At 44.4% G+C, this 25,495-nt stretch overlaps 2 protein-coding genes across 2 annotated transcripts; both read right to left on the bottom strand.

The window, feature by feature from the left end:
- Nucleotides 1-3,650: 3,650 nt before the first annotated feature.
- LOC133917744 (transcription factor MYB36-like) lies at nt 3,651-6,052 on the bottom strand. Its single transcript, XM_062361608.1, has 3 exons — nt 5,712-6,052; nt 4,715-4,844; nt 3,651-4,559 (listed from the first exon to the last, which is right to left on the bottom strand). Exons 1-3 carry the CDS (start codon nt 5,845-5,847, stop codon nt 3,719-3,721), a joined length of 1,107 nt encoding a protein of 368 aa, XP_062217592.1. The 5' UTR covers nt 5,848-6,052; the 3' UTR covers nt 3,651-3,718.
- An 11,118-nt stretch (nt 6,053-17,170) lies between these two features.
- LOC133919950 (uncharacterized) lies at nt 17,171-24,234 on the bottom strand. The gene is made up of 10 exons (XM_062364534.1): nt 23,821-24,234; nt 20,683-23,169; nt 20,491-20,601; nt 20,257-20,409; nt 19,882-20,045; nt 19,656-19,803; nt 19,424-19,546; nt 19,224-19,311; nt 17,547-17,929; nt 17,171-17,456 (listed from the first exon to the last, which is right to left on the bottom strand). Exons 2-9 carry the CDS (start codon nt 23,062-23,064, stop codon nt 17,763-17,765), a joined length of 3,336 nt encoding a protein of 1,111 aa, XP_062220518.1. The 5' UTR covers nt 23,065-23,169; nt 23,821-24,234; the 3' UTR covers nt 17,171-17,456; nt 17,547-17,762.
- Between the last annotated feature and the right edge of the window lie 1,261 nt (nt 24,235-25,495).

The following is a 25,495-nucleotide window of genomic DNA, read 5'->3' as shown; positions in this document are numbered from 1 at the left end:
CTACTTTCTATGTACTACATGTGACCGTATGCTAGTGCCTTTTCAGATTAACGAAACCGCATTTATGAGTGATGTGACCGCACATCTACTTTCTATGTATTACAAGTTCAGACATTACTACTTACTATGTCATTAATGCATTTTTTAATCTCATGTGACAACACTATACCAGCTTCTCAAAGTGAAGTCACCTCTCGCTGCTACTTTTTCAGGGAGATGCGACCCCTCGCTATCAACCTTTTAGACTGACGAAATTTCTCACAACCACCTTTTTAGACTGATGTGACCGCACGCTGCTGACTACTCATAGTCCAGTGACTACTTGCTGCGGGAAGGTATCCAATGCATATACTGTCTCTAAATTACATACCTACACTTGGTACATACACCATCGATCACTGCTTATAAAAGGTGAGGTAAAGGCAACGAGAAGGTCATGACATCGCAGTTTTCTAAAACACCACTACCATCTGATACCTAATACCAAACCATGGCTGCCTCCTTAAGCAGATATTTCTCGTGGATATCTAAATTCTCAATGATAGCCCTACAGACTATGAGGGAGACCTATGTAAAAGGTGACGATGTGTTCAAGGAAGAGAATCTGAATAAAGTGCTGTCAAAATGGCAGACCATGACCCGCTATCCCTGTTTCACCATGGAGGAATGACGATGAATGGTAAGCTCTGTGACCTCTATGGACCTAAATACGCACTTGTTAGAGTGCCGTGAGAAATATATCAGGATGTGCGGACTAGCCGACATAGTAAAGTGTTTTAGCAAGCGAGCACACACGATATTTATGCACCCTCAGCAGTACGAGGAGCACATTAAGGTACGTTCATCGTTATTACATGTCCTAGTTAATTGTTATGTTGCACTTCTAAGACACATTTATATTTTCATTTACTTTTTTTTGTATATTAGGTATTCCCTCGTGATGATGAGTTGCTGAACAAACCCATCGAGAACTTTTTTGGACTGCATCTACTCTTCAGTGATGGCTGCCTACCCGGACATAACTGGAGACGCAGAGGTGGTCATTCGAGACCTTCACGCCATTGTGAAAGAGGCTATGGTTCGAGCCGCCATGAAAGAGGTGTTCGTTCGACAACAACCACAAGAGGACGTGCTTCTACCACTTCCGCCACAGCCGAAGGGGTTGGTTCCGACGATGATGACTCCGTGCTTACTCCTCAGAGAACTCCATGCCATTGCAATTTCTCTGACAACAGGGCAGATGACTGGGATCCTAACTTTGATTATTTCCGTATATACCGGCACCACGTAGTCCAAAATCCTCAGAATACGATTACCATTGGATGAAATGAGAGATAAGACACAAATAGCTTCAAGGGCCATTTCATCCGTAATGTTTACGTTACTAAATTTTGTACTTGTTAAATTCAAGGTGGTTATATCATCTTTTAATCTATTACCTAAATTACGTATGTATCTTAGATATAAACTACATGCTATTATTAATGTTCAAATTCCATGTAATCATCTTATGTACACAATCTATCTAACATTCAGTGCGATTTTTTATTTCACTTACATGTATTTATTCTATCTTCATTTTAATAGTTTCTAGGATTTTTATTATTTTTATAATAAAACTAGGCTAACCGCCCCCTGAGAGGGCAGTAGGGACGGGCACACGGAGTGGGGTTGGCACGGGCGCTAACCGCTCTCTCAGAGCGCGGTAAGAGGAGTGTGGGGCGTAACCGCCCCCTCAGACGGCAATAAGAGATACACGTGCCACTGTGACATATTAATCGTCCTTTGAAAGGGCTGCAGCTATTTCAGAGAATGATAAACGTCTATTTATACAAATCTTTTCATTAGAAATATTTTTTTAAAATATTACTATAAGAAAATGTAAACATAGAAAAACTCAACAAGGTTTTCCGCCGGAGCACACCTAGCCCACTACAAAGAGCTAAATAACAATGACATGGGCTGACGTGGATTTTGACACTGGCCGGCCGGATGGGCAGGTTAGTCCTGTAGTTTGGCCCATATATCGGTTTCCTTCCAATTTTTCATTTGTATATTTTTAATTATGGGATTTTCAAATATATACATTTGTTTTAAAAATTTACACATTTATGCTCCTGTCGGCCATCTAACCATCCACAATAGAACATATCGCCCGTTCAACAATCTACTTAACCCACTAGAGTGGATGAATCACATATTCATATCGCCGGACGACATGTGTATATGTATATATATATATATATGTAATTTTTCAAAACATATATATATATATTGTAATTTTTTAAATTAAAAAATATAAATAAATAAAGCTTTCTTCCCTCCTTCCACAGTTCCACCCACGCACAAGCGTTCTCACGCCCGCTCGTCTCGGCCCTTTCCATGGCATCTCCAATCTAGCCAAAACCATGGTGAGCGGCGGCGCGACTACCCTCCCGCGTCCCGCCGAGCGCTGCAGCTGCATGCATGGAATCCTCGGCTCCTGCCCGCGGCGCGCTCCGGAAACTGCGTGTAGGATCTCTATTCCCGCACGCGCCTAACCAACGGGTCGCATGGCATCTCTTGCCTCGGCGCGGTGCTGATCGAACTGTCCCATCGACCAACAGGTCGCTCGCTTGTAGGAGTGGTCGTTGTTTGGAACGCCGACCGGGGGTGGTCGGTATTTTAAATAACGACCACCCCTGGTTTCGAACTAGCTAGCCCGTGAGTTAGCCAGATGCGTCGTTGGCGGTTGGCGCCTCGAACAAATCGAAGCAATTAAGTCCAGCTCCGACACGGCGAGAGCCCTCGATCGGCGCGACGGAGGCCATCTAAGAAAGGTTTTGAGGCGGCGGCGATCGAGAACGAGAAGGTTAATTCCAGAGAAACGGATACGTACGTACGGAGACACGTACAGCTACTCATCATTGCAGTACTTTTACGCGCGCAAAAGATGGAAACACAACAGATAGATGCCCGTTCAAAGATACGGCAACTAAACCAGTGGTATTCATTCACATACATATATATTAACAGCAAGTTTGAGATCAATTGAAACCAAGCCATACATACACCGAATTACCAACTATATATATCAATTGGATTGGATGTACTGCAGGGACTTTTTTTCAATAATACCATTTTTTGGATGTACGCGTGCCGACAGTTCCTATATCCACGCAGATGATATTTAAAAAAAATTATAACTTCTTTATATAATCTCGAATGGAGATGATCTTTATATGAAAATTATAGCACTCGATGAGATATACAACTTTCTAGTTGAACAATTTTACATTTGAATCATTTAGATGCCTAAAAAGTTATTATAAATTTCAGATTTGAAAAACTATATCTAATACATCTGGTCACCTTTTAGGTATATAAACAGTTTCAAATGAAAAAGTGCAACTATAAAGTTGTGTAGATATCATCGAGTGCTATAATTTTTTATAAAGATCATCTCTATCTGAGATCATATTAAAAAGTTATAAATTTTTCTTTAAGTATCATCTATGAAACGTAAAACCAATTGACACGCGGAATACTGACAGCCCCCCAAACTCACTGTCTGCATGTCGATAGGTCCCAGACCTCTGCCACATTCACGTGCCCCTAAGAAACTTATTCTTGTAATTTTATGAATTCAACTATTATTTTTATAATTTTTATAAAATAATATTATTAAAAAACCTCTCTGTACTGCAGCATACAACAGCAAAATAAAACCCTGTGATTATTATTGATCATAGCTGCCTAACACGTAATCATGCAGACTACTAATGGAGTTTCCGAGCTGCCCGGCCGCGCCATAATCGAAAGACGCGGTCCACGTCGAGAACTTCTCATCGGCACTGACGACGGCGGCGGCGCCGCCCGGACACTGCAGCTCCGGTAACGGAGGAATATGTCCGCCTTGCGCTCCGGCTACCGAGCCATACTTGTTGTACAGAAAGTCATATAACTCGTCGTGATGAGGACCAAAGCCGGCGCCATATCCACCCACCATCAAGCCCGAAGCAACTTCAGCCTCGGCAGCTGGAGAGCAAAACCCTAGCTTGGGCCGCTCGAAACTGCCCGGCATGTAGTTTGCACCGGCACAACCGAGTTGCTCGGCTTCGGCTGCCACGCCGGCGGCGAGGCTCTGCTCGATCAAATGCTGGGGTTGTTGCACGCTGACGGTCGTGGCAACGGCGTCCACCGGCTGCGTCGCCGGGAGCAGTTTGCTCGTCAGCAGCGTCTCAAGCTTCGGCCACTGCAGCGTGGTGGCCGGGGCGTTGTCGTTGCTGGCGCAGCCGAACGCGCCGTAGAGGCCCTGAAGGCGCATGTGGAGCTGGATGCGCTCGAGAGCCGGCGCGCTTAGGGCTTGCGTGGCCGTGGCGGCGCTGCTGCTGCTGTTGACACCGCTGGTGCTGCACATGTTGCCGCCCGCTGCAGTGGCCAGGTAGGGATCTTGATTTGCCCTCGCGCGGCGCGACGGCGCTTGCTTGCCGAGGAGCTTCTTCTTCAGCTTGGTGTTCCAGTAGTTCTTGATGTCGTTGTCCGTCCTTCCCGGCAACTGCGCCGCGATGATCGACCACCTGCACATTATTAACGTGTTGACGCAGTTAATTAGTAGTAGTTGATTGTGCACGCCATGTTTATGTGCATGGGATATTATCAAGTTTGATCAGGGAAAAAAGGAGGAGTAATAAGCTTTTCGAGTTGTATGCACATGCAATGTGCTGATTATTACCTGCTCCCAATGCTAATGTAGAGGCTGCAAATGATATGCTCTTCTTCTTCTGTGAAGTCACCATGCTTAATGTTTGGCCTTAGATAGTTGAGCCATCTCAGCCTGCAGCTTTTCCCGCATCTCTTCAGCCCTGCAATAAATCATTCATATACTTCAAGTTAAACTAAATTAAATCAAATTAACAAGCAATCACTTCACTATTCAGAAAACAATGGGAAACAAGGAAAATGATTGGCATACTAGTATGTTAGCTAGTACCCTAGACAGAGACAAAACCACAGAAGAATACTGCCGAGACCTATATGTACAGAAAGTAAATTCTAGCATATAGGAAGAAACTGGCCAGATCGAGAATATAAATTAAACCCTACAAATATTAATTTGTTACACATCTTTGCTACGCATTAGTTGAAGCCTACTCATTTGTTTTGATTTCATGTAATTTTCATGTTTCCCGTAGGTATTTCTTAATTAAAAAAGGGAAATGACGACTTGCTTCTCTTTGTCAAGCCGATCCTCTCTAGCTAGATCTGTCACACCACGACAAACAAATAGATCAATCTATATGATGGAACACCACTACATCCTTTCATCAAAAGTTTAGATAACAATTGTACATATTTTAATCGGAAACTATATCTTTGATTATCAACAAAACCACTCCGACATACATATTATACCATCAAATTGAATTTATTGGATCCAGTTTAAGGGAGAAGAAGAAATTAAAGGGGCATCTAGCATGTATATGCACATGATCAACATAAAGGCAGATGTATCATGTGAAAAGGTTAGCTTCTAAATTGCATGAATACATGCAAGACAATACTATAGTAGGTGTAGTAGCTACCTAGCTACTGTATCCATATATATGCCTGTCTTTGCACCATGACATGACTACTCCATAAACATAGCTATTTAGCATGCATACACGGATCAGAATGAACCAAGGAGCCAACTGAAGCAACCAAACACCAATGATCGATCGATCACGTACCAATCTTCTGCGGCAGCGCGATCCAGTTGCCGCCGGTGCCGTGCTCCTCGATGTAGGCCTTGAGCTTGGCGTCCTCCTCCGGCGACCACGGCCCTTTCTTCACGTTCGCCTTGTCGCAGCACGGCGCCCTCCCCATGGCTCGATCTTTCCCGAGCTAGCTAGCTAGCTGGATCTCGAGCCCTTCCTGCGCGCTCAGCTCCTTGCGTGCGCCAAGCTCTCTCGAGAGATTAATTGCCCAGGAGATATGATCGAAGAGGGAAGAACTGAGTGATCAGGCAGGCATATTTGGGGTTGCAGCTGGTGTTGTTGATGTGGGTGGCCGGAGCGGGCTGCCAGTCAGGAAGAGGCCAAGAGGGTAGAGCCGAGCTTTATAGGCGCGCGCGGCCGCGCGGAGAGGGCACAGGGAAAGAAATACGGGAGTGCTCCCTTGTGACGGGGGATGGTGACGGCTGGTTCCACAGGACACTCCATGTAGTATAGTCATTGTTCCACGGCTGATCTGCAGGGAGTTAACGGGCCTCCCTCCCATGCACTCACCAGGATCTTCTGTTTACAAAGGTGAAAATGACTTTGTGTGCTGCACTGCTGCCTAGTAGAGTACTAATAACAACATAGGATACATGACAAGTTTGCTTTAGCATATTGCGGATCTATCTGCTCCATCAAGTACTCCTACTAGTTATCTGACCGTGCAAGGAAAAAAATACTAGTTATTTGACCTATGTTTACGAAATTGAGACTGGAACGCCGATTACTTCTTTTTATTTTTATTTTTCACCACAGGCCTTAACGGCACTGCTTTACAGAAAGCAATGACTTGGAGAACGATAAGTGGTACTGGGATAAAAATGTCGACCAGTTTGAGGAAGTCTCGCTCCCTCTCCCGCATCAATTATTCTTAGCTACTCCTTCCATTTCGCAATGTTTGTTCATAGAATCGGGAGTATTTGTTTCAAATTATTTATCTATTGCGGTAACTAAGGATATTTTATGGTTCATTTTTCTGCTATGCTCTTGAGTGCATGTATGTATTTACTCCAATATTAGTGAGTTACTTGCTCTTATATTTGTATTGATTAGGGGTAGCATGATCATCTCTATGTATTTTTTCACTCGATTTCAGTATTTCTTGTGTTTGTATGTAATAGTGGACATGGATAAATATTACGAAACGGAGAAAATAGTGTGCTTGCTTTTGTTACTTGCTCAATCTTATCGAAACACTGCTAATGTATTCCAAGGAAAAAAATACAATTCATTTCCAATTGGCAAAATCTCGACGGATAAACTCCCTTGCAGTACGTTTTTCAAGTTCAATTTATTGAAAATCATCGGCGGAAATACGAAAAGTACAATCCTCTTAAAGGAAACCAAGACCCACCGAAGCGTAGAGCCTCCGCATCCGATCCTCGCCATGTTTGGCGTGTGACAAAACTCTTTGAACGCCTGCCTGCTTTTTTTCCTCGCTGCCTTGCCTACCTTTCTCCCAGATTTGTTTATCTCCGACACATCAAATCCGCCATTGACAAAGTCGATCGAGCGGCCTCCACCCCGCGCAGATTCAACACCATTCATTGTTCACTGTGCGCATGAAGTGCAGGCATGCAGCCCCCCTAGCTGATGACCGTCAGCTTCCAAGCAATGCTGGGATCATATATATGAGCCTTCAGACTTTCAGACCTAACATCCATGACGATCCTGCAGGGCTTGCCGGAGAAAAGCTCCCCTTTCCGGTATAATAAGCAGGGCACACATGTCGTATGGGAAGGACGGCCATGAAGCTCGACTTTCAGGGCACCAGGTTTGAAATTGCGTTGGCTCAGCAGTTACTGCTCCAAACAGCACATTGACCATAACATAACTAGATTAATCGATAGTCAAGTAGCATGACTAAAGTTCTCTCTCTCTCGCTCCCCCACCCCCCCCCCCCCACCCTCTCTCTCTTAAAAAATGGGGAGGTAGCCTGACTAAAGTACTACTGTAACTGTTTGTCAGAACTAAACCTAGCAAACTTGTATACGATGCAATGAGCTCTCATCAGCAAGCTATCCATCTTTATATATCTATCTATTGTGTCTGTAACTCGGTCGATCTGTATACGTGTTGTTACAGAGAAGCTGCATCATGAAGTTCTAGTTGCTACACAGGTAATGGTCCATGCATATATCCAACTGAAACTTTACAGCAGAGACGTCAACCGACGATCTGGTCACAGAAACCAGCAGCTCGATCGATCGCGTCACTGCGTGTGGATCGCAAGAAAACAGAGCCCCGCCCGTTCGTCATGCATGTACAGTTCTTCTCTTCATACATAAATATAGCGGTGAATCGAGGTAAGGTTCAAAGAATATCCCAAGAAAAGCAGAGTAACTGCTCACTGGCAAGGCGTAAAAGGAAAGGAACTGCACCCCATGTAGACCTCAAGAAGAGGATCTGGCTGTAAAAAAAAGAAAAGCAGAGGAAAGTAAAAGGAAAGTAAAGCAGGAAGAGTGCAAAAATTCAAAGGAAAGAGAGGCAAGTGAAAGCGAAGCGTGCGTGACTGGGTCACCTGACTGAGGCTGCCTATATATGTGGATGTAACTAAAGCATGGTCATCATCTATCAGATGTGTATACTACCAACACCTTTAGTTTTCAGCTACAGATCAGTTCATGCATGCATGTATATACTCTCTTGTTTTGACCATCTTCTCCCGGTCCTCCATGCTGCTATCTGCATGTTTTCTTGCACCACCTAACTGGCTTGGAAATTTTGTTCAGCTATTAATTAAATACTATATATTTATCTATTTGGAATAATATTATACTAGCTAGTAAAAATAATAATCAGTTACAATGCCTTCTAATCAATCCATGGTTGGCTGCAGGTAACCATCCAGATTTACAGTGACACCCAACAACTCTAACTACCTGTGATCATTGGATAGGGATACATACAAAGCTACCAACAACCATCCAAGTGAATGGAATTTCAGGAACATCAAGGATTAAAAATAAATTACAATGTCAAGCTAGACGCAAGCTGATAATTAGTCTTACATCTCTACCTGTCCTTGAATTGGCAGCTCTCACTCACTGCTGTGCAGACAAGTGGCCAAGGCGCCCCTCCTAATTTATGCACAGGGAGGTAGCTCCAAACAGGAAAATGGTGAGGAATTAATGGCAAAAGCATGCACTTTACATTGAAGATAACCACATTGGCGCCAAAACTCACACACATTGACCTTATAATTTGACGGGTTAACTAACCAGCCACAAAATAAAGTGTTGACCCGCAGACAGTGGGCCACACAGCACTCGATCAGAGCGGATTGGCCCCACTGTCAATGATTCAAAAGCCGGCGATGACAGGGTAGATGGAAGCAAGTGAGCCATCACCTTTCCCAAAAGGCAAATCCAAGTTAATCCTCAAGTCCACAGGATAAACTTATATTAATTACGTAAATTAAGCAGGATGGCTTAAAATATGCACCCTCCATAGGGTAGCAAGGAGAAAGGATGGAGGGGTCATTTGGTATTTTCCTTCTTGTCATTTCCTGCAAAGTCATATTCCCATGGTCCCTTGCATGCATTGCCTGTCATCAGCAACATGAATCAGTCTTGAATCTTGGAGGAAGGAGATGAGCACAAGGGAAAAAGTTGGGGAAAAAGGCAGTGGGAATAAGAATAACTGGATATTATTTGATGAGCCTCATTGGAGTTTAGCATTTGAATGCATGCAAAGTACTTGCCCTAAGAGGCTGTACCCCAAAGCAAAGTACATTAGGCGTGAATCATGCTTGTTTATAATACCTTAATAAGGTAGGTAAAATAAATCAAAGTGGCGGTCTAATTATTTTTTGCCACAAAGGCAGGGATTTTTCTAACTCATTCACTTGATCCACAGTGACGTAACCAGAGGTTACAAATTCCGTCAAATCTAAACCAAATTCGCATATCCTTAACCATTCCCTCCAGACGGCACCAGCACAGCACAGCAGCCACGAATTAGCCCTGAAGACACGCAATCATAAATCGGATGGTCGTGATAAAAAGGCTACACTGCTGCTACCAGCTATTGAAATCTCGTGAAATATTTACAAATTTCGGAAATTTTAGAGAAGAATGAAATATCTAATTTTGAATTTTTTTTTCATTAATATGTGAGACCTGCAGAGATAACGAATGAAAAAAATTGTAAAACTAAATTGAAATACCTGACTGCTGCCGCTGGTGATCGGACAGCTCCGGCCAAGGTTTGTTGCGTGCAGTCTGCGTTGAACGACAGGCAGGCATGCGGAGTTGCAGACGACCAAAACCCATCGATCAGATCAACAAAGCCTCACACCATTATCGACCAGCCATCACCCACGCCCAGTCAATCCATTTTCCCAATCGATCTCAAAAATCCTTTCCCCGACATACAGCAGGGGGACTAGACCGGACGTCAATCCGGCATCCTTTCTGCCTCTAGGGCTCTTCGATTCATGTGATATCATGGGCAAATGATCATGGCAAAGCTAGACAAGTTGCCATTTCTTTTTTTTTTTGGTGAAAGGACAAGCTGCCATTTCTTTTTTTTTTTTTGGTGAAAGGACAAGCTGCCATTCCGCTGTCTGCACACAGTGACGGATTTAACCGGCAAGATATTTCTTAACGCTGGAAAGGAAGGGTTAGTTACTGACGCTAATTGCTTCAGCCTGAAGCACTTGGTTTGACCAGTTGCTAGCAAGATTAGCAAAAGGGAGCCAGCACTGTTACCTCACCATCTCGATCACGATCGGCTCTGCCAAAACGGAGTATGATCCTGCGCCTGAATTGCCACTGCACTTCTTGCCGGTTTCGTGTCAGTTTCTCACACCTGTCGGGCGTGGTGTAAGCTGCGTGGCGTCAGGGCTGCGTGGCGTTCAGGGCTGCTGCTTTTGCCGGGGCCCTGTGATCATGCGAATGCGAAGGGCAGGCAGATCAGGAGGTGGCCACTGCTGCCACCCTAGAAAAGTAGAAAGGGCGATTGGTTGCATGTGTCGTGATGAAACCGTGCTGGAGAAATCTCACTTGGGGTTGGAGATTCCTCTGGTTGCATTGCCAATTTGCCAAGACAGGAGATAGGGTTGATTAACATAACACAGAGAAGAAAAGCCCGGGCTCTCTAGTTGCCACTGTGTCAAATTATGTCTTTTCAGATACGGCCAAGGGGCAGATCCAACACTCGGCTCAGTATTCAATTCCAGATTTTCTGAATCTGAAGTCCGAACCAGGAGCAGACAAGAGGAAGTGTGGTGCAAGCTGTGTGCATGGATTGTGGAATCTGCCGGATCAGCATTTTCAAATCCCAGTCGTGATTGGTGAGTTACAGCCGAGAACCACAAATCTGGGAGCAGATACAGTATATATCAGTACGTTTTAAACCCATTTAGGCCGATGCACGAATATCCACACACGATAAAAGAGAGTGATCGTGAAGATGAATCTTTTTTTCCGATGTTTGGCTGGAAACTGCCTATAGAAACTAGAGCTTGCCAACCTCCTGGAACTAGTCCGGTTCCGGTATCTAGAACCCTAGCCATGACTCATGATCTATGAAGCCATGACACGAAATCGGAGTGTGCAGACAACTCCCCTAGCTAAGCAGATCTATTCTTCACATTATAATTCTGCAAGCATGAAATCACTTTGTTTTATACCTGGCAATGCAAGCATGCGAAACATCATCGCACGATCAAATGAACACAAACATCATCGTCAAAGCAAGCGAGTGGCGGCACAGAGAACTCGCGTATCCAACCCGGTCACCCAAGCACAAAACTTGTTGATGCACAGCCTTGGCATTACCTCAGATTCATGGCCACCTGACGCTGCGGCATTTGTCGAGTATGAGCGCACATTTGAGACGCCTTTGTCTGCTTCACACCGGGCGGCAATCAGAGAGCTGTTCCCAGGGAGTTCTCCTGCAGATGCTCCTAGGCCCTTGTCGCCGGCGGTGGCCGCCTGAGTAGCTTGGATGTGTCGCCTTGGTCGCGGACAGGTTCATGGATTCCAAAAGTGTTCTTTGTTGGAATGTCCGCGGTCTCAATGCACGGGCGCGTCACGATGCGGTTCGAGAGACCGTGGAGCAAGAACACAGTTCTCTTCTCTGCCTTCAGGAAACTAAGCTTAGTGTAATTGACAACTCTATGATGTTGGGTATGCTAGGGGCTACTTTCCAGTATTGTTTCTTGCCTGCTATTAATACCTGTGGGGATATTCTGATTGCTTGGCGCACTGATGTTTTGGCAGTTTCCAATATCAAGCTCAAGGAGTATTCTCTGACTGTCAAGGTCTCCCCGTCGGGCGGTTCGCGCTGGTGGCTGACATCGGTCTACGATCCTCACCGGGAGGCGGATAGGGTCGCTTTCTACAAGAACTTCGAGACTTGAGGAAAGGTTGTATCAGACCGTGGTTGCTTTGTGGAGACTTCAACATGATTTACAAAGCGTGGGACAAGAACAATGGTGCTCTGTACCGAAGGTCCATGGGCCGCTTTTGGCGTTTTTCTTGAAGATCTTGAGCTCAAGGAACTGCATTTACACGGAAGGTTGTATACGTGGAGCAACGAACGCATACACCCGACGCTCGAATGCATCAATCGAGTCTTCGTCTGTGTGGTATGGGAGAGCATTTTCCCGAATCATCGGTTGCGCAGCCTTTCCTCGGACTGCTCTGGTCATGCTCCAATTCTCCTACATACGAACATGAGATCCACCTTCAAGAATTGCTTTCGTTTTGAGTCCATTTGGCCTCGGTATCCCGGGTACCTGGCTACAATCCAAGAGGTTTGGCAATGCCCATTTGACGATGTAGATGCTTTCCGAACCTTAGACTACAAATTATGCAACACCGCGAAGGCCCTAAAACGCTGGAGCTAAAAGTTTGTGGGCAGTATTCGTTTGCAGCTTGCTATAGCAAGGGAGGTGGTTTACTGGCTAGACCTTGCTTAGGACAAACGGCGGCTTTCACATGAGGAAATTGCTTTTCGGCAAGAGTTCAAGTACAAATGCCTGGGCCTTGCGTCCTTGGCGCATATCATTGCTCGACAACGCTCTCGAATCCTCTCGCTGCCGGAGGGTGACGCCAACACAAAGTTTTTCCAGCTGCAGGTGTGTAACCACCGATGCAAAAACTTCATCGAGGCTCTGCAGGTGCAAGGTCTAATTATGGTCAATGAGGAAGATAAGGCTGCAATTGTTTTCAAACACTTCGATGAGGTGATTGGCACGTACAAGAAACGGTCGCTGGCTCTTAACTTGGGTTCTCTGGACATCCCTTCTTTAAGCCTACACGAGCTCGACGTTTACTACTCCGAGGATGAAATTTGGAAGACCGTTCAGGAGATCCAGGCTGATAAGGCTCCAGGTCCTGACGGGTTCTCAGGCCTGTTTTACAAAACAGCTTGGAATGTGATCAAGTTGGATGCCATTCGAACTTTCAACGCTTTGAGGTCGCTTAATAGCAGGAGCTTCCACCTTGTTAACAAGTCCCTCATGGTTCTGCTTAGGAAGAAGGATGACCCCCAAGAGATCAAGGATTACCGTCCCATTTGCTTGATTCACAGCTTCAGTAAGCTTTTCACCAAGGTGTTGGCCGAGCGCCTTGCACCAAGGTTGCAGCGGTTGGTCAAGCCCAATCAATCCGCCTTCATCAAGGGTCGACATATTCATGATAACTTCATACCTATGCAATTGGGAGCCAAGCTTTTGCACCGAAAAAAGAGACCCGGCTTGCTTTTGAAGGTCAACATTGCGAAAGCTTTGGACATCGTCTCTTGGGTGTTCCTTTTTGACATGCTTCGTCACCTCAGCTTCTCGCGTTGTTGGATCAATTGGACGGCTATTCTCATGTCCACTGCAAGCACAAGAATCCTCCTCAATGGTCGCCCTAGTAGGCGCGTGTGCCATGCCTGTGGTCTTCACCAAGGCGACTCTCTTTCGCCGATGTTGTTTGTGCTTATCATGGAGGCCCTCAATGCTATGATCTCAAAAGCTGACAGCCTTCGGTTGTTCTAGCACCTGAGGGTTCCTGGGTCAATGGCCAGAGCCTCGCTTTACGCCGATGACTTGGTGGTCTTTCTCTCGTCGCATGAGCAAGACCTTGTGCTCATCAAGGCGATTCTTGATGGCTTCACAGTGGCGTCGGGTCTCTTCTCCAACCTGAGCAAGTGCCAGCTTTCACCGATTCAATGCAGCCCGGAGGAGATGTTGACGGCAACCAGATCCTTCCCTTGCCAAATTGCCTCCTTCCCGATGATTTACCTGGGAATCCCTTTAACGCTAACTAGGCTTTGGAAGTGCGACGTCCAACCGTTCGTGGACGCTGTTGCTGACAGACTGCCCACTTGGAAGTCTGGATTGCTTTCCACCGCTGGCCGCATCATGCTTACCAAGGTGACTCTCACAATAATTCCAATTTACATCTCCATCGCTGCTTGCTTGCCGTCGTGAGTGTTGGAGGCTATTGACAAATTACATCGTGTGTTTCTCTGACATGACATGGTGCGTGATGGCCACTGTCTAGTCGCTTTGCCGCGTGTTTACCGTCCTCTCTCGCTTGGTGGCTTAGGGGTTCTCAATCTCTCGTACCTTGGTTTCGCCCTTCGCCTCCGTTGGGAATGGTTACGCCGGGTAGATGGTTCGAGAACCTGGGTGGATTTTTCGGCAAAGGATGAATGCATCATCCGCTCAATGTTTGAGGCCTCCTTCTCGGTCCGAATTGGCAACGGCAACAAAACTCTGTTCTGGACTGACAAATAGCTAGCCGGTGCTTCGATCGAGAATTTAGCGCCACATCTTTTTCAGGCCGTCAGTAAGCGCACTCGTTGGTGGCATACGCTCTTTGCAACCGACGCTGGGTTTGGGACATCGAAGGATCTTTGACAGTGCCGGTGCTGATCGAATATCTTCGGATTTGGGACACTGTTGAAAATGTTCAACTATCTGATGCTCCAGACCAATTCATATGGAAATGGTCACCCAATCAACAGTTTGTCGTCCTCAACCTACAAAGCCTTCTTCCATGGTCAATTAGAACTCCTAAAGCAAAGCAACTATTGAAGACGAAAGCACTGCCTAAATGCAAGTTCTTCATTTGGTTGGCACTCTTTGGAAGATGTTGGACGAATGACAGACATCAGCGACATGATCTGACGAATGGAGGCCCCTGCACTCTTTGCCACCAGAGGCCGGAAACCATCCAACACTTGCTCCTTGGATGCGTCTATAGTCGTGAGGTTTGGTTGCATCTTCTGAGAACAACGGGCTTTCATCGTTTCACTCCTCAAGTGGATATGGACTTGGTTGATTGGTGGCTCCCGACCCGCAAGCGGCTACCAAAGAATATTAGGAGAGGTTTCGATGCCCTCTTTGTTCTCGCTAGCTGGCTCATTTGGAAGGAGAGGAATGATCATATTTTGAATCATGCGGCGATGTTGGCGGTCAATCTCAGCAAGATGATCCGAGACGAAGCGCGCTGCTGGATAATGGCCGGGAATGAGCGGTTGATGGAGTTCTTTCAATAGCTAGTTTTAGTTCTCCTTTCTTTGCAGCTCGCTTTCTTCACCCTATGTAAGACCATCTCCAACAGCTACCTCAAATTTTCATCCTCAAAATGCTATTACAGCATCCCCTATCACTATTACAGCATTCCCTATCCCTAACACTGTAGCAGTACTGTATCACTGAATCAGACTCTGTTGAAGACAAATTTCCAGTGCTACAGTACACCGCAAAGTACTGTAGCACTGGAATCCTCAAATTTGGAGATTCCGTTGGAGATGGCCTAATCATAGCACACTTACTTCTCTCTCTATTTCTTCATTTCCCCCTGCCGCTCCTTTTGTCAGACATGGCATAGTTCTCTTGTAACGGTTTTCTTTGCTACCCTCGAAAAAACGCACTAAGGTGCGTTCTCCAAAAAAACCGAGGAGTTATTAAATTGCAATCAATCAAATGGTCAATCAATTATCCATCTGTACTCCCTAACTAGCCTAGCTGGTGGGTCGCTGAACTCAGAAGAAGAGGCCAAACTGTGTGACACCTCCCTCTATGACTTTCCCTCCGTCCATCATTGATACCCCTCCTCTCTGTCCCGGGGAGCTTTTGACCTGTCACCTACGCGCACAAACCAGGCACAGGCAGGCATCTCAAGAAACAAAACCTTCATCAATCCATCCATGAGTTGTTCACTGATTCAGCAGCGCTACGCAACACGGAGAAGAGAACGAAAAGCGAAGGCAAATGTCGGCCCGTATCGGTTGTTTATGCGTTTGACTTTGAGTGCAATTTGGTGCTAAAATAGGATATTGTTAGTAGTACAAGTGGTGGCTAATTGCGCGGTTTGGTGAGCAGGTTGGTGTTTTTCTTTGTAGACAGGTCTTTGCAGGCTAGGCTAATCATGAAGATCAGACAGGCGAAACGCTTGCCTAACCTAAAGTGCTCCGTGTGAACCTTTGCTTGTCCTAATATACTGCTGTTGAAGATCATAAGGCACTGTGAGTTCCAATTCATGTCAACGTGTCTGCAAGGCCAAGTTACTACTAGCTCAGAGCATGATTGAGAAGAGAGATGTAAATAGCTCTGAACAATAATGTAGATCAGAGCAGGTGACCTCCTAATAGGTTACACTGTGATCTTGGCGTGGCTGCAATTATATTAGAGTCACGATGGCCAAATTATCTTTGTACATCAAACTGTAATCAGATACCCTACAGAAAATAAGAGAACAAAAACTGGGCAAGTATGTGAAGACCAGGAGATGAGAATCTCAAATGTTCCGAGGGCTTGTTTGGTAAAACTCCTTTGGAAGAAGTAATTTTTCGAGAAGACAGAGGAAGTAATTCTGTGAGAGAAATGAATTAGGTGAAACTAGTTTTTCAGTCTAGCATCTAGTTTATTTTAAAAAATCATTTTCACAGAATCACTCTGAGAGCTGAAATTGCAAACTGCCGTTTGCCAGAACTTCCACTAATTTAACTCTCAAAGCTGATCTAAGAGTTCTGCTAAACAGACTCTAAAGAGACAGGCATCATGGAGTAGAACTATCTAAACATCCTCCTCCATTATGTCTGAAAAATTATAAGCACAAGAAGAAAATGTGGGGGTTATGTCCCAAGAGGCGCCCTTCGTTATTCGCATGCCATAACTCTGCAAAATCACAAGTCAACTTACTTCCAGAATAGCAGCAAGAAAACTACGGACTCTTCCCCGTTACAATGATGAAATGCGTGCAAACGGAGCATCTTTTGTACTCAAAACATGTGAATATCATTTACACACGAATACCTTGATCAATCCATCGCCAGCAACTGGAAGAACACATCACAGCGCCCTGAACTTGTAACCGAACTTGAAAAGGTAAAACCAGGGCAGTGCCAATAAGTATGCGAGTTCGAATTGATTGGCAGGGGAGAATAGTTATCAAGACTCAGGATCGTGGTAGTGATGATATATATACAGGAAAAACAGTGTAGAAATCTTATTCTCAAACTATGTACAATATGAACAAGGATAACTCTATTCAAGTTCGTTCCATCTCTACCAGGACACAATTTTGTAGGAAAAAGGGATAACTGTGTCCAGCTTTGAACCATGCCTATTACTGTGCACATCTAACATGTGCCAGCCGGATGAAGCGAGTCAAAACTTATATACATTACAGTCTAACAGTTCCCATCAAGATAAACACTAGTTTTTGACGGAAGGCAAATGATAGCTGATTACTCCAGGATCAAAAGTTCCTGAAACAGGAAATATAAACGTCAGTTTTTACTAATCATTTCTATAACTAATACAAGAAACACAACAAATGCAAGAAACAACTGACTCACGTTAAGCATGCTTTGGAACTTCCGCGACGAAAACTTCCTTCCGTGTGGAAAGTACTTAATAAATTATTTGAAGTAGGGTAAACTGAGATGTTGCCAAGCCATTTGTAACATATTTACTCCATATAATCAGGTTTTTAACTTCACCTTCCTCTTGTAATCTCTAAATTGGATACGGGAACATCTAAACTGCCCTTTTCTTGGCTTATGAATGAACCTTTACTTCACATTCATTGCAGCCGCCATTTTCCTCAACCTTTGAGATATATCAGTGAAGGATGGTCTGTCAGCTGGATCACTGGCCCAACAGCTTTCCATCAACGCTTTCCACTCAGGATCACACCATGAAGGGATCTGAGGACGTAGAGAATCGTTCACAATGCCCCCTAGAAAACGGAATGATAATTAAATCACTTGAGTGACATATTAAAAAGCATCAATGATATATTTATGACTACAGCTTCATAGGCACAACATAAACCCCCTCTGTAGTAAATGTGTACTGAATAATTGAATATGACACAGCACAATAGCACATGTAACCATGTAGGCACATTTAATATCTTGTCATTGGCTCTTCCAATTTCACTATTCACAGGGAGATAAAGTCAATCTATCACAGGAAAATCCAAAAGAAAAAACAAATTCTGAAAGTGCACCTACACAGCTACACCTAGATGATTATATACTTCATGGATATTGCAGCTGTAGTTACCACTTCCAGGTTCAGTGTCACAAATTACATAATATGACACCAAACTTGTTGGTGTAATAGATAAGGGGGTGCCCCCACAAGACGGGTCCCATACCGCCAAATGTCAGCTGGTAGTAGATATTTTCAAGACCACAGGACTCATCGCACGATCAGGGCGGGTCCCACACAGCCAAATGTCAGCCGGTAGTAGATATTTTTAAGGCCACATGACTCATCGCACGACCAGGGCAGATGAAAACCCTATGACTAGGTGAGCGTGACAGTGTTTGGTGATGGGACAGGAGGTACATGACGAACAGAGCAAAGCGGACATGCCTATCCGACGTCATGATGGACTAGGAGTAGTTGGATTCGTTAGAGGTAGGTCTGTTGCGGCATTTGACACGGTCCGATTGTATATATTCTTTTTTTCCCTACTATATAAAGGGAGGGGAGTCCGAGAAGAGGGACGGAGAACACTCTGTAACAAGTTCACTTAATCCATAAGAAAATACAAAGGACGTAGGGCTATTATCCCACGGGAGGACTGAACCTGGATAAATCCTTGTGTTCTTAAGTTCGTTCGAACACAACCACAAGAAATGTAGATCAACGCGTCCGTCGTCCGGTATGCCCTGAATTCATTATCAGGAATCACCCCCGACAAGACCTACATCTAGCCTTGTATTGAAGTCCACTATTTATGTACTGCCTTTATTACTTGAAGACATCCGGGGACTTACATCTGACCCATTTCCATTATCTCAGCCTAAAGAAGTCTTTCAAAATTGCATCCGAATACAGAAATAAATTCTAGAAGGACGAAAAACTTCCGCTGAACATCTTTTTCACAGTTCTGAAGTCCACAAGTTATTAGAACTAGTATATGTACTAAAAAGAAAGGTAAACATGGTGGAAGGTGCCATAACTCATAAGAAATCAAGGCATAGTATTCTATGTTACTATATAAATTTTTTGGACATTACCAATAATTTCAGCAGCACGCATATCAGAGTATGGCTCTTCCCCGGTAAGGAGCTCCCACATGACGATACCAAATGAGTAGACATCAATCTACCAAATACATAAAATTAGTTTAGTCAGAACACAAAAAAGTGTAGCATTTATTTACAGTTCGAACAAATTATGATCTATAAAAGGTGATTATAAGACAAAGCATTCTTACCTTCTCTGACACCATATTACTTTTCCCACTCAGAAGCTCTGGTGCCATCCATGGTAAGGTTCCTCTAATACCACCAGATACCAAAGTATGCTGTTTAACCTTTGATAGCCCGAGATCACCAATCTGATCAGAGTATTGAGGTGGGGAAAAGTCAGGAGAAGATATCCACCATGGCAACGAAAGTTCCCCAAAAAGAAAAAGAAAAAACAGCAAGGAAAGTTGGGGATCAAACCTTGCAGATTGGTCGCTGCGGATCTCTCATGTTGACCAATAGATTCTCACACTTGAGGTCGAAATGGACTATATTCTTCCCATGCAAATACTCCATGCCAAATGCAGCATCCATGGCTAATATTACTCTCTTGCGGCGATCAATTGTCCTACACAATTGCTTTATTTTAGAATTTGATACTGGAGAAACGAAAGATCAAACTATTGTTTGATTAAACAAGAAATACCTGTCTTTTTTCCTCAAGAACTGTTTGAGAGACCCATTGACCATAAACTCTGTAACGGTTGCTAAGCTTCCATCCGGACCATCACGAACTACACCATAAAATGAAACCACATTTGGATGATGAAGTGAGCTCAGGATCAGAGCTTCTTTCCAGAAATCTGCAATCTGCAAAATCAGATAAATCTGAACTAGAATCATTTTGCACAGAATCATAACTTCAAATTAATTTTTTTCCTTTGTCCAGCAGGATAGCTCAAAATATTGTTCAGAAAATACTGTGAGGTATTGTGAGGAAGAGATACTGTACAAGGTGACTGCAAACATCCAAAAGGATAAATCGTAAAGTAGAAGGAGCTAACAAGGAAATTAAACATACCAAACGCTCTCTCTCAGATGGTCTTCCAGTAAAGCAACTCGCTTTTATTCTTTTAATGGCAACATCACATCCCCTCCATTTACCATGATAGACCGCCCCATAAGTACCTGAACCCAGCTCTCTAATTTCCTCCAAATCATCATTTTTTATAGTCTGCATGGTCGATACACGGTATAAATGGGACATAAGGTCAAATTCAAACAGTACTACATACAAAGAGATCAGCAAAAATACCTGTAGTCCTTTAGACAAAGCTTCAGCTTCAGCAGTTGTAGACTCAATCTTAGAACTTTTCTGCTGATCACAGCTTCCATGCACATCAGAGTCCTGATTTGCATCGGTATTCTGCAGATCAAAAGAGTTTGAATGGAGAGTATTATTAGGTAGTTTCGTAGTTAATATCCTCAAGCTTGAAGCATTACTTACACCAGCAGTTGCCCCATACAACTTCTTTCCATTATCGTCATCATCAGGAACAGGTGAAACAACAGCATTAGCATCTCGTTGGGCCATCTGTGTCACAGCAGCATCTTCCAGTGCAGCCTTTTTAACAGAGGCAATCAACTCGGGAAGGAAATTCAACCTATCCGCTGAAATATTTCCACATTCCTGCAGTGCTGTAGCCCCAGCTTCATGTTGCTTTGTTATGCTTTCATGTTCTGTTAGCATCCCCTGCTTAAGATCAACTTCATGTAGAGCTCCAACACGGTGGGTCAAGGCACTTGGTTCATCCACAGCATGTGAAGGAGTTGCTTCGTTCACATTCTGAGTAAACTTTTCATCCTCTGGACCTTCAAGTTTCTTCTTCATTGTGTTAGTATCCAACCTGGATAATTGATCACTGAGGGGCAATGCAGAAACAGACACTTTGCCGTCAACATATGATGACATTATGGGTTCAGCGAATGCTCTTTCAGAATGAACCTCCCTAAATGGAGCTCCTGGTTGATGCGGGACTGATTCTGGGGCAATGAAAGGCTGAACATACTGAGCAGTAGCTGGATTAGACCTAGGACCAAGAGCACAAGCTTTTTCCATGGCAGCAGGATCATCATGTCCAACAACTCTATATGGTATGTTGCCATTGGGAGAAGTCCATGGGTTTGGCATTCGATCATATGCAGGTAGACCTGGTATCCTCGGACTAACATCTCTTGTATTTCTGACAAAGTTGGTGTTAATGCCCCCATTTGGTATTGGCAGGTGTGGTGAGTCATATGGCGAGCCAGTGTGAACAGGGCTGTTTGCTCTCCTCCTCATAGATTGAAGTGGTGGCAAATTCTGCTGCATTTGGTAAAAGGAATCCGCACCATACGTTGAAGAATGGTTGTAATACTGACCGGTGGATTCTTCAAAACCTGATAGCTGAACATATGAGCCGCAACCTCCAACTTGTTGGTTGTGATATGTATCATTTATAAGCTCACTATTGCCATGAAAATAGTGGGGACTTTCATGGCTAGAGCGACCAATAGATGCTGAATGCATTTCATATACTTTGTTTGGTGCAAATGCAGAATTTATGGGGTTGCTATCAACGATGTATGGCTCAACCCCTCTACCATTACCAGGAAGATGCAGCCTTGGATCCTCATATCGTTGATGACTTTGGCTGGCATGAGCATGCCAAGCTCTATCATGAGAATGTGATTCATTATAGAACACGGGAGGGAGACCACCATTTTGCTCTTTGACATAAACACCATTTTCCTGTCTAACATCTTGACCTCCCACATAATGCTCACCAGGGCGGCAATCTGAACAGGAATTAGCAAGGTGACCAGGATACTCATTAGTCATGCTTGATTGGTCAAAATGTTGTTGGACTGGCCGAGTCCAACGCAGATCCATATAGCGAGGATCAGTCACTGAACCCTGACCCTTTTGGAATGGTGAACGACAGTGATCGCATACACTGTTCCCATCCAAGAAATAGTTAGACCGGCTCAAATTTCCTGGAAAACCTGAATTTTGCTGAATTACAGCACCAGGTGGAAGCCAGACTAAATTATCCATATGTGGTGGTGAATGAACCTCATAATGCCGATATTTTGGTGACTGCCTTACAAAGTCATCAGGAATCCTCTCATCAAAATCCTCTGCTCCAACTTGAAACCTTGCAGATGATGGTGAAATGGGAAAATCCCTAGGGTCATGCACTCCATACCGATCTGGTGAGACATACGCAGGGCTCCAAGGAGAATCCATATCTCCAAACCTCTGACTATGTGATGGGCTAGGAACATTCAAGTGCCTCAAGCCAGCAATATCAGGAATTCCTGACTCATTGCCCCCAATGCCAAAAAGCTGCTCCACTGATACAGGAGAGGAAGGTGACCTAACGTCACCAAGGCTATTGAGCGCATCAACATACCTTCTCTTTGTTTCCCGCTCATCTACATTGTAATGTACAACCGCTGATGCAGCATCATCATCCAAGTGCTGTGAGAATAAGAAGATCCTGAGTCGGGTGAACACCTCCCCTGTGGCAATGACCTTGTCATACTCCTCCATCATGTTCACCACATCATCGTCGTTCACAACCGAGACCAGCGCATCTAGATCCTCATTAGGTTGCTGATATTTGATGATATCAGCATCCTTGTAGAGCTCTCTCATCCGCGCTGCTAGGTCAGCATATGATATATCACGTGGCAACATGACAATCCTAGTCTCACCGCCGACATAGCGAAGACAGCCATCAAGTGGGCGGGGCAGTATACTGCCTCCAAAGCTGCAGAGGAACTTGACCATGCGTGGTGCCCCCTCAGCCTCAGCGCTGCCTGCAACGGCAGCAGCGGGCACCATATCTGCTGAGACTGTAATCAAGCTGGCGCGATTAGCATTAGCAGTGAAGCTAAGTATATCACACGACTCAAATCCAGCAATCGACCAGCACCGATTAGCCCCTTCCTGTCGAAAGAAAAAATTATACAATTACGAACGCATACAATTCCATCGGACAGATAATCGTTTGACATGAAAATGCGTCACAAAATTGCACAATTCCCACAGATTTCGCTCGTCCATCCTTAGATCAGCCTACCACTACGACTACGAGAGAACCAATTCCCCCACCCACCCAGGGAAAGATTCAAAAAATGCAGAATTCCTCTGTCCTTGAGAAGTGAACGATCCCAACTTAGAACCACACAAGGCTAACCTTCATCAATGACCAAAATTCCTAGTTTAAATACTGGACGAAACAAAGTTGATGCATGCTGAACTTCCCTGCCCCCAAAACACAGTGCTGATGCATGATGAAGCAAAGGCAACAGGACAGTGGATAATCAGATTGCAAAATCATTACGAGAGCTCCAGCAGTTTCCCTCAAAATCACCGTGCTTCAACGAAGTGTAACGATTCCCAACGAATCTGTCGCCCCTCCCGAAAAATCTCAAACCGTCACCACGTATCAAAAACAACTCCTTTTTTTTTAAAAAAAATGTTCCCGAAAGTAAAAGGAAGGGTAAGAACGAACAGACACACAAGCAGTGAAAAAAATAAGCAGAAGAAATAATCCCGAGAAACCTCGAGAGAGTAAGAGATGGGAGAGATGGGCACCTGTCCAGCGATCCGGGGCTACGCGAGCGCGAACAACCAATTGCGGCCGACTGGTGGTGGTGGGAACAGCGGGGGTAGAGAGAGAGAGAGAGAGAGAGAGAGAGAGAGAGAGAGAGAGAGAGAGAGAGAGAGCGGGGTAGAGAGAGAGAGAGAGGAGTCCAGAAATATTTGCGGTGGAGAGGCGAGGATTGGAGTGGGCTGACTGGGGGTGCAATTCGAGGGCGCGCGGATATTCCAGCAACGGGGCAAGCGATCATGTCACGCAGACGCCAAGGCGAGGAAGATCGCCGCCATTGGGGGCTGGGGTTCGTCGGCGCCGGTTGGGGCGGTGAGGTGGGCCGTGCGCGCGGCTCTCGGCTGCGGGTGCGGCGCCGTGCGCGTGCGGTGCGGGTGTGCGGCTCCGGTCCGCACCGGTCCGGGTGGGGTTGAGGGGTGGGAGGCTGTGAGGGGTCGGGGACACGCGGCGTCGGGCGGGAGCGGGACGTGGGATCCGGCACAAAACTATATTGTTTAAAATAGTTATAATTTTGTAAAAAACAATATAGTTTTGTATTGCTAGGATACAGATATGTATAGTTTTGTGAAACTTATTTTAAAAATTATAGTTTTGTAATAGCTAGATATAAATAGTTATAATTTTATAAATTCACTTATTTTTAAAAGTATTAAAAGAGCATACTATCAACATAATTCACCTATCACACACGTGTATATTTATACACAGACTAAAAAGTATTAAAAGGCTAAGACCTCTCATATATAAGAATGCATAGTACCATCATCCCGAACGCTATTAGGAAAAAACCGTCAACACGCATGGGTTGCAATCCTAAAGAATCGAACCAGCAGGCCGGACGAACAACATCGCACCAAGCCAACCGAACCAGTTTTCGGTTCTCTACTCTCCATGGTTCATCTCGCCACGCCACGCACGGGCGTTTCACAGCTCACACGACTTGGGTTGGGCTCGTCGTTGCCTGGGCGATTGGGTACTACAGCACACACGACGCCACCTTTATACAAGTTGACTGGCAATTCTATTTTTATTCTCTTTTTTTTTCTTTTTGTGAAATTATTCACTTTTTTTTATACTACTGGCTATCGTGTATCAACTACTATATATAATATCATCATTGTTGATTTTTAACCGACAATAAATTAGTGACAGTGATTTTTAACCAGCAATGATAATCTATCCATATATGTAAAAATACTCTACAGCGAACTCTTCAGCATGATGATCAACCTAAGTTTGATCTAACAGAGATCACATATCAAAATATTCGAGGTAGAGTATTTTATATGGCGAAATATCTATTTTATATCGTGTGGTATCTAAGTGATAATAGTACATCTAAATGAATGAAAAAACACAATCATCTTAAAGAAAATGTATTTTTCATCTCTCATTTCGACGTGTCTACTGTCACAATCTAGCTTGAATAAATATCAATATCTAAATCTACATTCGCAGTGATAATAGTAAACTTAAAAAAAGGTAAAAATACAATCATCTTCAACACATTTGTGTTTTTTTCCTATTCCTTTAGATCTACCTATTACCACAATCATCTTCACATAACATTCACGCGAGCAATAGAGATAGTGAGAGGACATGAGGAGAGGAGGGCGTGCGTGCAACCATGTGTTGGCTTGGGAGAGACTAGGCCTAAGG

Source organism: Phragmites australis, chromosome 5, assembly GCF_958298935.1.
Source record: "Phragmites australis chromosome 5, lpPhrAust1.1, whole genome shotgun sequence".
NCBI lineage: Eukaryota > Viridiplantae > Streptophyta > Magnoliopsida > Poales > Poaceae > Phragmites > Phragmites australis.
Note: the sequence above shows the minus strand (reverse complement) of the source record. Positions and strands in the feature narration are given on the sequence as shown.

Bases quoted from the DNA above. Each gene is read 5' to 3' on its own strand.
- LOC133917744 (XM_062361608.1), bottom strand. From the start codon at position 5,847: ATGGGGAGGGCGCCGTGCTGCGACAAGGCGAACGTGAAGAAAGGGCCG. The intron at 4,845-5,711 runs GTACGTGATCGA...GATTTATTGCAG, and splicing joins CGCGCTGCCGCAGAAGATTG to GGCTGAAGAGATGCGGGAAA. The intron at 4,560-4,714 runs GTAATAATCAGC...AATAATGTGCAG, and splicing joins TACATTAGCATTGGGAGCAG to GTGGTCGATCATCGCGGCGC.
- LOC133919950 (XM_062364534.1), bottom strand. From the start codon at position 23,064: ATGGTGCCCGCTGCTGCCGTTGCAGGCAGCGCTGAGGCTGAGGGGGCA. The intron at 20,046-20,256 runs GTATGTTTAATT...CTGATTTTGCAG, and splicing joins CATCTGAGAGAGAGCGTTTG to ATTGCAGATTTCTGGAAAGA. The intron at 19,312-19,423 runs GTAAGAATGCTT...TGTATTTGGTAG, and splicing joins GTAATATGGTGTCAGAGAAG to ATTGATGTCTACTCATTTGG.